This window comes from Gallinula chloropus (assembly GCF_964237585.1).
Source record: "Gallinula chloropus genome assembly, chromosome: 13".
NCBI lineage: Eukaryota > Metazoa > Chordata > Aves > Gruiformes > Rallidae > Gallinula > Gallinula chloropus.
Window position 1 is genome coordinate 4,687,668 of NC_140098.1, and position 13,760 is coordinate 4,701,427.

Genomic DNA, 13,760 nt, shown 5'->3' on the forward strand with positions numbered 1-13,760 from the left:
AAAAGTGGGTTTAAAGTTATGATTTTTTTAATTTTTTTTTTCTAGGAAAGTGGAAGGGGAACTTGAAATCATTTGGGAATCCACATCCAAAGAAAACAGGAGAATGAGAGAACTGTTACATGAATCCCTAGGGAAGAACAACACGGGGAGCACCGTTGCAGTGCATGAGCCACACTTGGATGAAATCTTTCTCAGAGACCCAGTTTATGGACATGATTTTAGCTATTGTGATGTGAAACCTTCGTCCTCTTCTAAAAGTGAAATTCTACAGGGATCTCAGTGATAAGTATAAAGATGTGTTACACATCTCATCCAGGGAGGAGACCTCAGTGCCTGACTGTAACCTTTTCAACAACACAAGACATAATCGAACTTTTACCCTCTATTTTAGTGCCAACAGCATTTTCTCCAGCTGTACTGTCAACAGTACAGTCTAAAATAAACTCAGCTTTTTGAAGAAAAGGATGTTCCTTGAGGCAAAGTGCAGCACAGCTCTAAATTAACAGAAAAACACAGGTACCCTGTTAAGATAAACAGCTGTGAAGCTCAGTGTCCCAGCGCAGACACACACCTTGCCACAAAGCAAACAGCAAGACAGAAACCCTCCCATGTGGTAGATGCTGTGTCTGCTACAGATGTCTTAATTAAAAGGACAAATTTCAGTAAATTCTCACCAAATAGAGCATAGATGGAGTATGACCAAAGTTGGAAAAAACACGTGCTGCCTGTCCTCAGTGCTGGTGATGAAGCATCTTCACATCCTGCAGTGTGCTGGTACCAGATTGTCTGCCGAAGGCCTCGTCACCCCGGGGACGGAGCAGAATTCAGCTGCGGAACAGACGGGGCAGGAACCTCCTGGTGAGGACGGGTGGTGCCTGAACCTGTGACTGTCCAGTACGTGGATTTACTGGAGCCCAGGAGTCAGCGAGTTCCTACCACAGTTTTGCCAAGGGGACAAGATGTCAGCAGAGGATGCAGCCTTCCTCCAGACGGTCGTCTTCACCCCACTTCAGTAGCTTAGAAGCCGCTGATGTTCCTTCCAGAAGCACTCTGCAGCAGTGTCAGCCTGTACGTTACAGCACAGATTTGTCCTGGCTTTCTTAACGTTTGGGTTTTCTCAGCATTGCCCATCAGCATTGCGCAGCCTCTGCCACCATGAAGTGGCTCTTTCGGATTCACATCTAACTTGTTGGATCAGCCTTTCGCTTTTGCTTCTTTTCCATAACGAAACCCAAGCAGTACAAGGAAACTCTAACTGTACAACCCCCTTGTATGTATAGTAGCCCTACAACATTAGAAATAAGGAAGAATCTCTTTGGCTTTGATCAAAGTTAACAAAAAGAGTAGAAAACAACATCAGATACTGAAAAGAGTATGTACTGTTTGCATCTAGAAAGTTTCCTGCTTTGCTGAGGTGTTTTATTTCAGGGTAAGGCCGTGACTCAGCAGAAGAGGACACCTCCTACCATACCCTTCTTTGCAGTGTGGGGCACGTGCAACATTTGTAAAGCCACCTCTGCTGTAGGACAGCAGAAGCCTCTACAGACTTTGAAAGCACTTGCAGAATCTTAGCACAGTCAGGTATCACCCTGCTGGGAGACAAGCCACAGAGGCAGCCAAGCTGTAAATACATACGGGTGTCCTATAAACAGTGGGGTTTTACTATGGACTTTAAGTTTGGCTGGGATAAAACCAGTGCAACAACCCTACCAGCTCTGCAGGATAAAACCTCCACATGCCACATGAGCACTGTGACTAATGAAACCAGCCCTTCTAACTTACAGTCTCCTCAGCAACTCACAACCACCACTAAAACATTAGAAATGATCTTTAAGCCTTAAATAACTGAATACATCAAGTTGTTGATGGAGGGGGATGGTTTGCAAGGTTTCTGGGGGTGGTCTATGGCTAAACCAGTTCTATGTCTTGTCTACCATAAGTAATGTGAAATGGAAGGTCTGAAATCCCCAGTCAGACAAGTCGTAGAGAGACTGCACAGACATACACCCGCCCCGAACTGCCACAGAAGCTCCAACCAGCAAGTATGCTCAGCAATTCCCAGAGAACATAAAGCAAACAGGGCTATACCCACATATATCATATTTTTCAAGCTAAGCATCTATCTCTAAGTGTGCAAATACCACCTTGGAGCTGCATGTGTAAATGAGTCTTCTCGTCTGTTCTTCATTGGCCTTTTGAATAAGTCTCAAGATTTTGTAAAAATAAATGACTTCACAGGGAAAAAACTAAACATGTTGGTAATTCTTTAGAAATAGAAGTGAGCTTTTCAAAACTCCCTCAGTATTGGCTCATCTGTTCTTCCACTGAAAGCAACTGGGAACATCTTGGCATTACACTGGTGACACACCTGCATCCCGGATTCGCAGCTCTCACTTCAGAGTAGGCTTCAATATATGGGCCAAAGGACAGCACCTTGCCAGTGACACTACTGCTACCCTTCAGAAATGCTACCCTTGCTTTTTCGTTTGCATATCGTTAAAACATGATGTTAAACTTTACATGAGCTAACATTTAATCACATCCCCAGCAGATGATCCATACTTGTTTTCCATAGTTTTGCAAGATAATGGAGAAAACACGTTGTCCCATGGATGAAAGTCCTTTTGTGGCTCAGGACCACCTTCTCAGCATACCAAAGGATCCTCTGAAGAGGTATTTTAAACACACATGGACAGGCACCCACTGGGCACTCCTGCACAGTAAGATCCTGGAGTTGTTTCAGGTTAACAAAACCAAACGCATCTGTGAAAGTGTCAAGTATTGTTCAAATAGAATTAATGATTACACAGGTGCTTCTCTCCAGTTCCTTCGGACAGACAGGACAGAAGCTGATTTTCTACTTTATGAACAGCTAAAAGAATTGTTTTTCCCTTAAGGCTATTTCTCACCTTGCATTTAAACACTTGCTTTTAATTTGCTTTTATGTACAACATGTTTATTGCAGACCTTCAACTTCAGGATTAGGAAAAACGTAGACAGGCATTACAGGCATAAATATTCTTTTGGAAAAAGTCCAGTATGTTTATTAAAACACAGCATTTAAACACTAAAAATAAAACATGACAAAAAAAAAATAATCTCACTGAAGTTACTAAGAAAGTTGCTGATTTTCAGAGTTGCCCAGCAGGCAATACAACTGCATAAACCAAACAAAAAACCAGTATCTCAAACTCAAAGAAAAGCCTTAAAGAGCTTCAGGGAGGCTCACCACCACTCCTACCCTTAAGCAGGAGTTAAAAGCAAAATAACTTCGGGCACTGAAAAAAGAGACAGACTGAACCACCATAAACCCCGTCCCTGGAGGTGTCCAAGGCCAGGGATGGGGCCCTGGGCAACCTTGTGTAGCTCCAGGCCTGGAGGTTGGTGTCCCTGCCTGTGGCAGGGGGGTTGGAGCTCTGTGATCCTTGGGGTCCTGTCCAACCCAGACCATTCTATGATTCTATGATAATTCTAAACCAACCCAAGTAGAGGCATTTTGTGTAATTTGGCAGTTACTGACTCCAGCTTCAGGATATTGAAAACTGAAGTAATTCTTGGAGGTGCAATTAAGGAGCATTTAACTGCACAATTTGGTAACTGAACTCAGCATCCATCCCCCAATACGTGCACTCACGGTGCTGAAGTGAGCTCCTTGAAACGCCACCAAGACAGGTGCTACTCCTGCCAGCACCCAGCACAGATAGGCAGCACTGAGCACTTCCACAGCTCACCTTTACAGGTCCAGTTATGGGCAGTTACACACTATTCAAAAAGGGAAAGTTGCCTGCTGACACAGAATTGGCATTTACCCAGCGGAAGGAACTGCTCCAGGTCAGGTAACTAAACCAGGTTACAGGATACTTTGGTTCTGATCGAACTAAGAGAAGGAAGTTTCAAATGGGTTAAGGTTAAAATTAGGTTTAAACGTGGAAAACTGAAAACTTCTGTTTTGTGTATTCATACCAGATACAAGGTACCACACAGCTAAGATCCATCCCTTACAAATGAACAACCAACACTCTCCTCTGGTATTAATTTCTCATTACAAATTAATTTCACAAAGATGCACTGCCAATGGAACATTAACATGGTAACAACACAAGCAGTGAATTACACACCTTTGCTGGAAAGCCCAGTCTAGAACACACTTCAAATTATGTTCCAGTGAAGTAAGAGGCTGACACAGTGTTCCTGATTTTATATTATCCAAGGAGCAGCAAAAACAGACAGATTAAATGAAGGCTCTCAGGCAGACAGTGCTAAGGGAAGAGAGGCACCTCACCCTAGTGTGAAACAGTAAAGGTCTGGGATGCTGGGCAGTTCTAAAGAACAGCCACCAAAGACTTCGTGAGAGCTGGCCAGGCACGGCAGCATCCCACCCTTCTTCTGTCAGATCCAACTTCATTTCCTTTTACAGCCACATTCACACCCCAACTCAACCACGCTGCTACCTTGTGCTTCAGAGGACTGTGACCCTTTACCCTCTGCACAGTGCTCCACAGGCAGGTAGGAAAGAGAACTTGGGAGCAAGTGGGACAAGTTGCTGGCATGTGTTCTTCCCTTCAAAAGAGGATCAGATTATTTTAAGAGAATGGTCTTACAAAACCCCAATTAATTAAGGATAAACTGTGGGCTGAAGATCAAAGGTGACAAGTGCATCACTTTCACTACAAGAAGTCTAGCTGAACCTTTCCATCTTCACTGTGGCAGTCAGGTTGCAGGCACATACGTGCAAGCATTTAGTCCTGCTCAGATCTGCCCCTGGCTGAGTGATGTTCATCATCCTGCCATCCCGAGCAGAACACCACTCACTTCTCACATGTTGTTGTGAAAGCTTCATTAGCCTATATAATCTAAAATAATGCAGCCAGAAGGACAGGGGATCAAAACAGTGCTACACAATAGCTCCCACCTGCTTCTCATGCCCTGCATTTCAGCAGTGGCTAGGGATGGCTTGGGGAGCTAAGGCACAGAACTCATTCTAACTAGAACTATTAGCACCAACACAAGAACTAAACCAGTCTGCGTTAGCACATCACAATGTACAGGTGACAGAAGGTATTTCAAATACCAACTTAAACCCCACATTTGTCAGAGAAACCTTTGGCAGTGAGTAGGGTGTTTCACAGCACTGTGTTTGCTGGGAATCAGAGGCAGCTGTTCTACCAGTGCGACTGTTTTTTTCCTGATACAAAAGCAAAGAGCAACTAAAGCAACTCCTACCCATCCACTTTAGACCTGCGTGTCCCTAGCAAGGGGAAACAAGCATTTTTATGAGGTTGAAGTGCTTGGGTGATAAGATAATGTATCAGGAGAAATCTGCATTTTGTGGCTTTGACATAGTTGTACAGCACATAAACAGCAGGATTCTCCTCTGAGAGACTGATGTCACCCTGCTTTAAATACACACATTGTAACACAAATGTTGTCAGAAGTGGTAGGAATTCACCTCTCTTTCCAACTTCACATGTCAAGCTTTAGTTTTGAGAGGAGTTGCCCTCACAAAGTCTGTGACCCTTATGGACAGAGATTATGACAATGACTTAAATCATTAAATGGTCTTTAAGACCAAAGCCATCAGCTTCCAGTATTCCTGGAGACTCTATCAAATAGTAGCTGATCTTGTATGATCTTACCACCTTTGGAAGTTCTGAAGGGTGTTTTTGGTTGCAAGGGACATTGGAGAAGCGCTCACCATGTAACAGGGCCTGCTGCCTGCTGCTTTTGTATGAACATCTAAGAGGCACCAGCTGACACACGGTGAAGCCCTTCTGCCAGCTCCTGCAAAAGGTGGTTCAGCTGACCTGGCCCAACACAAGTGAAAGCTCCATTCACCTCATTCCAGCTGAGAGAAGCAATGAAAGCAAACAGTGCAAAAAAAGTAAACAATTTAGTCTTTTTAACTACAGAACATCCTCAAATAATTACAAAATTCAAATCTATTACCTCTTCCACTATTAGACATGGCTGCAGTTCACCCCATATTAACGACTGGGATCTGGTTATCTCACCTTTTTTCTCCACAGAGTGAACAATGGCTTCCCCCACTACAGGATTTTTTAATTCCCTAGTGCTAAAAACACACCACTACCCATCACCAGTTTGTTTCCACTGCTTCCTACTACCTACAGAACAGCAATAGCACTAAACCACCACGAAAGCTCCTTTACTGAAGAGTCATCTTTGGAGGGAGCTCCTGGAAACACAAAGTTACAGATTTCTTCCCTAACTAGTGGGCGAAAACTGAGGAAGAAACAAAACTTGTAATCATTCTTCACTTTTCTGTTAACATTGAGGATGGAAATAAATTACTTTGAGTAACCTTTGAACCAGGCCACACTCAGTAATGGGATGAAGTTCAGGGAAGAAAATGGCATTGGGTAAAAGTACCCAGAACTGGTTACCTAAACTCCAAAGTACTGCTGTGTGCCCTGAGCATACTACACCCCTTGCAAACCTTGGAAGCTGTACCTCCTGCTGCAGATCCTACAGAGAAGCACAAGTCTCCTTTTCTCTCCAGCTGCCACCATTTGCCTACAAGTCACCCCACACCTACCAAAGCACATACTGCACGTCCTGCTCGGTGTTCACAAGCACGTGTTAAAAGCTTGTAGGATGCTTTGTACACACAGTGATTAAGCAGCCAGGAAAGCTACTGGCTGGTGATTTCGAGCGTCACCTCTTAGGAAGCCGCGACAGTTGTTCCGATTTCTCTTGCACGTTTGGTGTAGCTTCCAGCCCACTCCACAAGCTTCAGGATGAGTGAAAAGCATCCCTAGAGAAGGATTTATTGGGCCACTACTGGCAGATGCTGGCTTGGTCTCTCATCAAAAAGTGTGTGATCAAGGAATCCTTCTAACTTCTTGGGGCAAAACATCCCCGCCCTTCACCAGCCCACTCCCTTACTGCGTCCTCCCTGGTCTGCACTGTTGGGTGATTCCTGTGTTCACAGTGTTTCCCATCAGCTGCAGCAACACAACACTGAGCAGAACAGACCGAGGACACGCTGCTGCAGGAGGAACCCTCCCCCAGCCTGACAGCCACCCACTGCTGCTTTCTACCCCGGTGTCTCAACTGGGTCCTCACCAGCTCTGTTACAGTTCAGTTTGGTTTAATACACCTGCAGTTTACTGGTGAGAATACAGTGAGCCCTGTATAAAAAAATAATATATATTTATAAATAATAAAAGCCCTTCCAAAGCACCTATGTTCATGTACATATGTATATATTACTGTTTCTTTCCTATTCCCTTGGCTTAGTACTCAGAAATAAAACCAGTTTGACAGAATTACTGACAAATTCATATTCATTGCAACTCATTCTTTCCAGTCCAGTGTCACAGCTATAGCTGGTAGGCACTACAGTACTACAAAGAAACAAACAGGATACTCTTCCTATTTACACAGGTAACAGCTTTTATGCATCTTTAAAGTGCTGGAATGACAAATTAACTAACCTGTTGGAGTAAATGATCAGCTTGTATTTAGAAACAAGTTCCAAACATGCTCAAATGTGACTGTGTTGGATTTTTGCATAATCTAGCCAACGAGTTCGGTTAGTACTTGGGTGTTGAAGAAAACTCATTACTTGTAAGTCCCAGAACTTAATGAGATTTTACAATCACATTATCTCTCCCTGTTTCACAGATACTAAATATAGGCAGGATACCAGATAAACAGTTCGGTTGGGTTTTGTACTACAAGAACTTTACCCATTCCAGTATCTCTTTTTTTCCATTCCCCACCTGATATGAGCAACTTTGTTTGACCTTGAGCACTGCTGACAGAGAGCACGGGTTCTGACACACAGCACCTTCTATTTACAGTATCTTCCACTTGCAAATGGAGCCAATGAAGTAGTTTCAGCTTCCTTTCACAAAAACACATAGAAACACAAGGGGGGATTTTCCTCCTGATAGGAAACTGGGAAAACAATTCAGAATTTGTGGAACTGTAATCACACTGAAGTTTGTTGCTGGATTTACAGAGCCAGAGCATTTTCTGTCCATAGTAATTGAACATAATTATTCCCTAGAAAACCATTTGGATTAATGTGATTATGAATTGAAAAACAAACACCACCACCACTTTTCCAAACCCACTGGAGAGTCTGGAGTAAACCTCAGGAGTGCCAAAACATTTTCCAAGTACATTGGCTTTATCAGAGCAAAGCATCTCCTACTCTGTGCTTCAGTTGGGGTAAGTACCAGGGAGATTCTGACCCTGAACAGACACATTAAGATAAGGATGCCCTAATGTCCTGTGAACTGCTGGCCACAAGTGTTAGAACAGGAGAAAAGTATCACCTATGGAAGTTGGTCACAGACTCTCTGAAAACCTTATCATTAAGTTGAGATAAACCAGAAGGCACTGATGTTTCAGCGTGGTGGTGTAATGATTGCCCGAAGGCACCCTGTAATCTATCTGCAGTATAAAGGAATACATTCTTGGAATAACTGACCCATTTAGAAGTCATATCAACCAGGCTGTTTCCTTTTTCCTTCCCCTACTTCGAGGCCAGAAAGGTGCTGTTATCTTTCTGGCCAAACATTGCTCGCTAACAGCTTGGAAAAGAGAGATGCCCAAGATTTGTCACCATGAAAAATCCATGCCTCTGCAGTGGCACACTGCACCAGGAGTTCCAGGAGCTCTTCCTCTGGCACTACAAATCCCTGGTTGACCAGGCACAGCTCTGCCATTCAGGAAAGCTCTGAGCACAGGACCTACTCTGCACATCTAACAAAAAGGGTAAAAATTCTACAGCTTGAATCTAGATCCATGTTGATGGCTTTTTTTACCTTTGTTAAAGCCTCTTTTCTCCCCAAGATCTCCAGATTATTTTTAGCTGTGAATTTTCTTCCATATAGGAAGAAAATGTCAGTAATTTCAACATATCTATATGCACACGTTCAGCTATGCTATCTAAAGATGTAATACTGTAGTAATTTAAACTTGTTGTACATAACAAGTGTTTGGGTTTGGTAAATGTAAAATGGCACCAAGACTTGAAAAGTAGGTAGCACAGAGCCCCGTGACCTCCAGGGAGAGCTTCAGTATGTCCTGCTTTCTTCTCCAGCTGGAAGTGGGCACAATGAAGACACCATATGGCTTCCACAGCCAGCGTTCCCAGGTGATCCCTCCCTGGTGAAACACGGGTGGAACACAGCCCGAGTCCTGGGTTCAAGAGCAGAGCAGAGTGATGCGCTCACTCCTCCGTCAGAAAAAGAAGAGAAGCTGACTGTGTGTTATGGACATTGCAGATTCTGAGCAGGCTTTGAAACCTCAGCTCCTGAATGCTCTGATAAAAACTAATTCGATACACTCAAGCCAGTTTTCTTCAGAGGCCATAAAAATTCCTTCAGGATACTCTTGGGAAGAGGTTTGTTAATTTTTTGTGATCTTTTGGACAGAATGACATCCCCAGCATTTACAAGTTCATGAAGAGTCTCTAAACAGCTGTGCTTAAAACACATAAACAAAACAGAAAATCTTTTTCTTACTGAAAACAGGGGCACTATTGATGCAGGTGCAGCACAAAACCTGTAGCAAACCTGAAGATCTTCTCACAAGTCTTACTTGTCACAGGGGCAAAACCAACTACGCTGTAACCAACACTTAAGGAAGGAAATGCTGCAGGTACTTTAAAAAAACTCCACACGTATCTACAGACATTAAGAACTTCACAGACATCTAAGCAAAGATCTTACAGTCTAGTAGCATAACCCAGCATCAGCACAGCTGCCTGTGTTCTCAGAACCCCACCTGCAGCACCCCTAGCCAGATAAACACCACAGTGCATTGAAGGATGACAGCAGTGAGATGGCTTCTCAAGTGATACCTTCAGCAGCACATCTCTTCACAGTAGGACTAAAAGAAGAGCAAGTGCAAGTAAACAGCCCAGACTGGTCCTCTGATTAAAATTAAGTAACCTGTGAAGTAGCAAGGTTAGAATGGAAAGTACCCATCCTGAGATACTGCTAAGCTACAAGTAAAACCTGCAGGTTAGAATGATCCTTACCATTTGCTTAAGCATTGGTCCAAGCAGAACAGGTACATTACTGCAAGCAATAAATACCAACTCCAAGAAACATTAACTTTTATTATTAGTGACTAATGACAATAAAAGGTATATTTATACACTGTGCCCTTGCCATTCCCCGAATTAAAGTTGAAAATTACTTTTTACGATTTAATTGGTAAATAGTATTTGAAAAGGTTCAAACTACACTGTTTAGACAGGACCAGCCCACAGAGTGTTTGCTTCTGCAGCCCCTTGGAATTTGAACCCCTTCATCTATGTATACATTTGAGGGGGAAGAAGTCTTTTCCCATGGCTGTAAAAGTGCCATTTCTCTTGTCCATGAAGAAAACAACAGTAGAATCCTTGGACTCAACGTTTACCTTTTCCTGAAGTGGCTGAGGAAGAGAAGGATTGCTGGTAAAGTCACAAATCCTTTAACAACTTCATAGCATCCCAAGAAGATTAATCCCTAAAACAAAACCAGACAATAAGTGAATATACTTGGCCATTTTTATAAGGAAACACAGGCAAGTTAAGGTCAAGTCACTAGCAGTGATTTAGAGACACCTGTGGAATAGATGAGAACTCATCTAACATGCACTCCAGGTTGACTGAGGCAGAAATTCAAACACCATCTTTTCAATGCTGCCTTTATTCTTTCTGAAGAAACAAAGCAGAGTATAACTCTGATGCAGGAATGAAAGACAGCTGAAAGCATCACGTGTAGAACATATGTCTGTGCAACAAATTCAAATATTACCTACACTAAATCTAAAAAAATTCCTATGCAAAACAAGGAATTAAAGGGAACATATTCCATTATCTTGTCACCACAGTTCTGTCCTGGCCCTCCCTTTTTTGCTTAGAAAGTCCAGGATAGAGATGATGTGAAAGGTGTGTCTACTTCATTTTGAGGGACAAAGTTATCCACATAGTATGATTCTCCCCTTCCTTTGTTCTTTTCACATTTCAATAGTCCCCATGGCACTTCAGGAAGAACACAGGAACGACAGGAAGACTGCAAATCTCAATTGCAAAATCATCAGCTACAGAGAACATCAGAGTACTTTATGTAACACCCCATCCCACACGAGGTGTCTGCAACTGATGGATATAAACACATCAGCTTATTGAATCCTACAACATAATGCCCATGAAAAGTATTTTGCTTTGTAAAAGATGCAGAAAAAGGAGTAAAGTTACAAGTATCTGGCTGTTCATGTGCCTCTAAGAAGACTATAATTTTAACACACTTTATTCTTTTTGACTGTAGGAATCAAAGAACTTGTGTCCAACCATCGTTCAGGTGGTAACTCTTGAACAAGAAGCTAGTTAAGATGGAAGAGCTTCTCTTGAAGCTTAACCCTATTTCTGTGAGAATTAAACAAAAGAAAATAAAGAAAAATACAGCTTTAGTTTTGTTTTCAGTGCTGGCATTAGTTTGCAAATAGAATCTTAGAAAACATTCACAGAACAGACTGGCTCAGCAGTCACAAAAGGCGGCAAATACAAAGCAACACAAGTCTGTTGCACATTTTCTAAGAGCACAATTTTAGTCACAGATTCACAACAACACTACAAAAGACAGGAATTCCTGTTTATCAAGCCTGCATGGGTCAGCAGGTTAAAAAATAAATACAAACAATTGTCAAACCATGCCAGGATACAGTTTGTTTTGATACTTAGGTCCAACACTTTGGTTTTATTTCCAATCCTGCACTACTACTGTTCAGGAGGCTTATCTCAACGAGATAACAAATCTTAACATCAGTGACTAAGACCAATACATCTTTCAGATTTTAACAGCAGATGTGTATTTAAGAGTCAGGTGATGTTAGACCAGGCTGATCACGTCTTACTGGTCTGGATGCCACACAGAAAGGAGGTGTGCATCATCACTGCCAAAACCAATCAAGCGAAACATGATTAAGAGGCATTTTGCAAATATTTTAGGGATGAGTAGCAGAAATGAAAGCAGCTATCTTACTGCAGCATTCAGGGTGAGAATTCATTTTCTCTGGATATAGGAGTGCAGAAATGGCATTTTTCACTAAAGCAAGATTTTTAAACATTTACAAAAAATGAAAAATTAATGGGAGCTGCAAGTGAAGGGAATGCAATCTGCACACTCAGCCGCCCTCAGGTTAATGAAAAACAAAGGAGAGATTTCTACTCACACTTCTCTACCTTCTCAGAAATAAAAGAAATAAAGCATTTTTACAGGATGCAGCTGACACCTGGACAGATGCTTTTAACGCACCCATAATACAACAATCACTTCAAGGTTCTCTTCCCAAAGTAATTTTAAATGACCAAGTGCTGGATGTAAACTCATGGAAACAGACTCTTCAAATTGCAGTTCACTCTCACTCTGTGATCCACTCCTTAGGAACTGCACAAACATTCTCACCAATGGAACAAATCCTTTTTTTTTTTTTTAAAGATAAACTAATTGGACTATTGGTTTACCTGTGGCTCCTATCTCAAAGCTTCTTGGCTGAGAATGGGTTTAATGATTACCTTTTATAACCTCTGTACTTAAGCTGCTGGGGCTGCTTCTGCGTGTTCTGGTTTCAGACATGGACCTGCCTTGCTGTCTAACTGGCTGGTAAATCTAACGGGGGAAATACAGGGATACACTGTGCAGAGATTCCTGGAGCCCGAGTAACACCAACCAAATATAAATAAGTAAGGTAAGTGAGAGCATGAATTGCTAAGAGATGATGATTGAATCATTCTGAATACTTTAGAGAGGGAAGATGGGCACCAAGCTGTAACAAAATTCAGTGACCCCAGCCCTCCCTGCATTCCTTACACGGGCAACTTTTCTGTTGTAGGTTTAATGGTCAAAGTTGGATTTATGAGGATTTCTTAAGACCAGCAGTTCTGAAATCTCTCTTTATCAGTCTAAAACGCCACAGATTTTGTAGCCAAGAGTTACTGGCCACTGGCTAAACTGCCAGAGCACTCCGGAATGACTGCCTGTGTACCTGCTGAGCGATCTGATCCGAGTAATTATGTCTAAGGAGAGGTTTGATTGAATCAATTTAATAATCAGGCCCTAACGCCGCATTTCCTTCACTATCTCAGGTTGTGTTCTACCCCAAAGCTACGGGAGACAAGCGAGATCCTCCCCAAAACAACCCTGAGCCCCCATTTACATTAGGAAATAAACTGTTCACGCAGAACGAAACATTCCGTAGCAGACGGAATTCACCTTGAGGCAACAGGGACAAGACTGGCAACGCTCTAAGGCAAAGAGCTGCTAATTAGACAGCTCCAGGAGCCAGCTCGGGTTGGCAGATACTTGCAGCTCCAAGGAACTGAGTGAGACAAGGCTCCGTGTCCCGAAGATCTCGCAGGTGGTCTCCTGGATAAGGAAACAGGCTGGCTTTTAGGAGAAAGACTCTGCCTGGACCTCTGGAGGAATTCAAGGGAGGGACTAGCTATAAAAGGCAGAGTGTTTCAGTGAGGAGAGCCCTCAGCTGAGAGTAACCGGAGACAGAAGGGCACTGACTGCCAGGTGGGTACGAGGAATCCAGGGCAAGGCAGAGGAATAAGGTGAAGCAGACGCCTTACGTTAGGCAGAAGTCCTCCCTCTGCCTGTGAGAGTACCTTTTCTGACAATATTTAACTACATTATTTCGGACCCACACACAGCAGCAGCACTCGGGAAACCTGAACCTCCGGGACTGATGTTTTGGTTTTATCTCACCAGAGATTTCAACAAGAGAGTCAA

At 42.8% G+C, this 13,760-nt stretch overlaps 1 protein-coding gene across 1 annotated transcript in view; it reads left to right on the top strand.

The window, feature by feature from the left end:
• CEP89 (centrosomal protein 89) overlaps positions 1–283 on the top strand; it is a gene marked incomplete at both ends in the record, with an annotated part of 30,750 nt that extends 30,467 nt beyond the window's left edge. Inside the window, one exon of the mRNA XM_084270048.1 lies at positions 46–283. Coding sequence (XP_084126174.1) covers positions 46–283 — 238 coding nt within the window. The remainder of the gene's footprint in view (positions 1–45) is intronic.
• Positions 284–13,760: the final 13,477 nt, after the last annotated feature.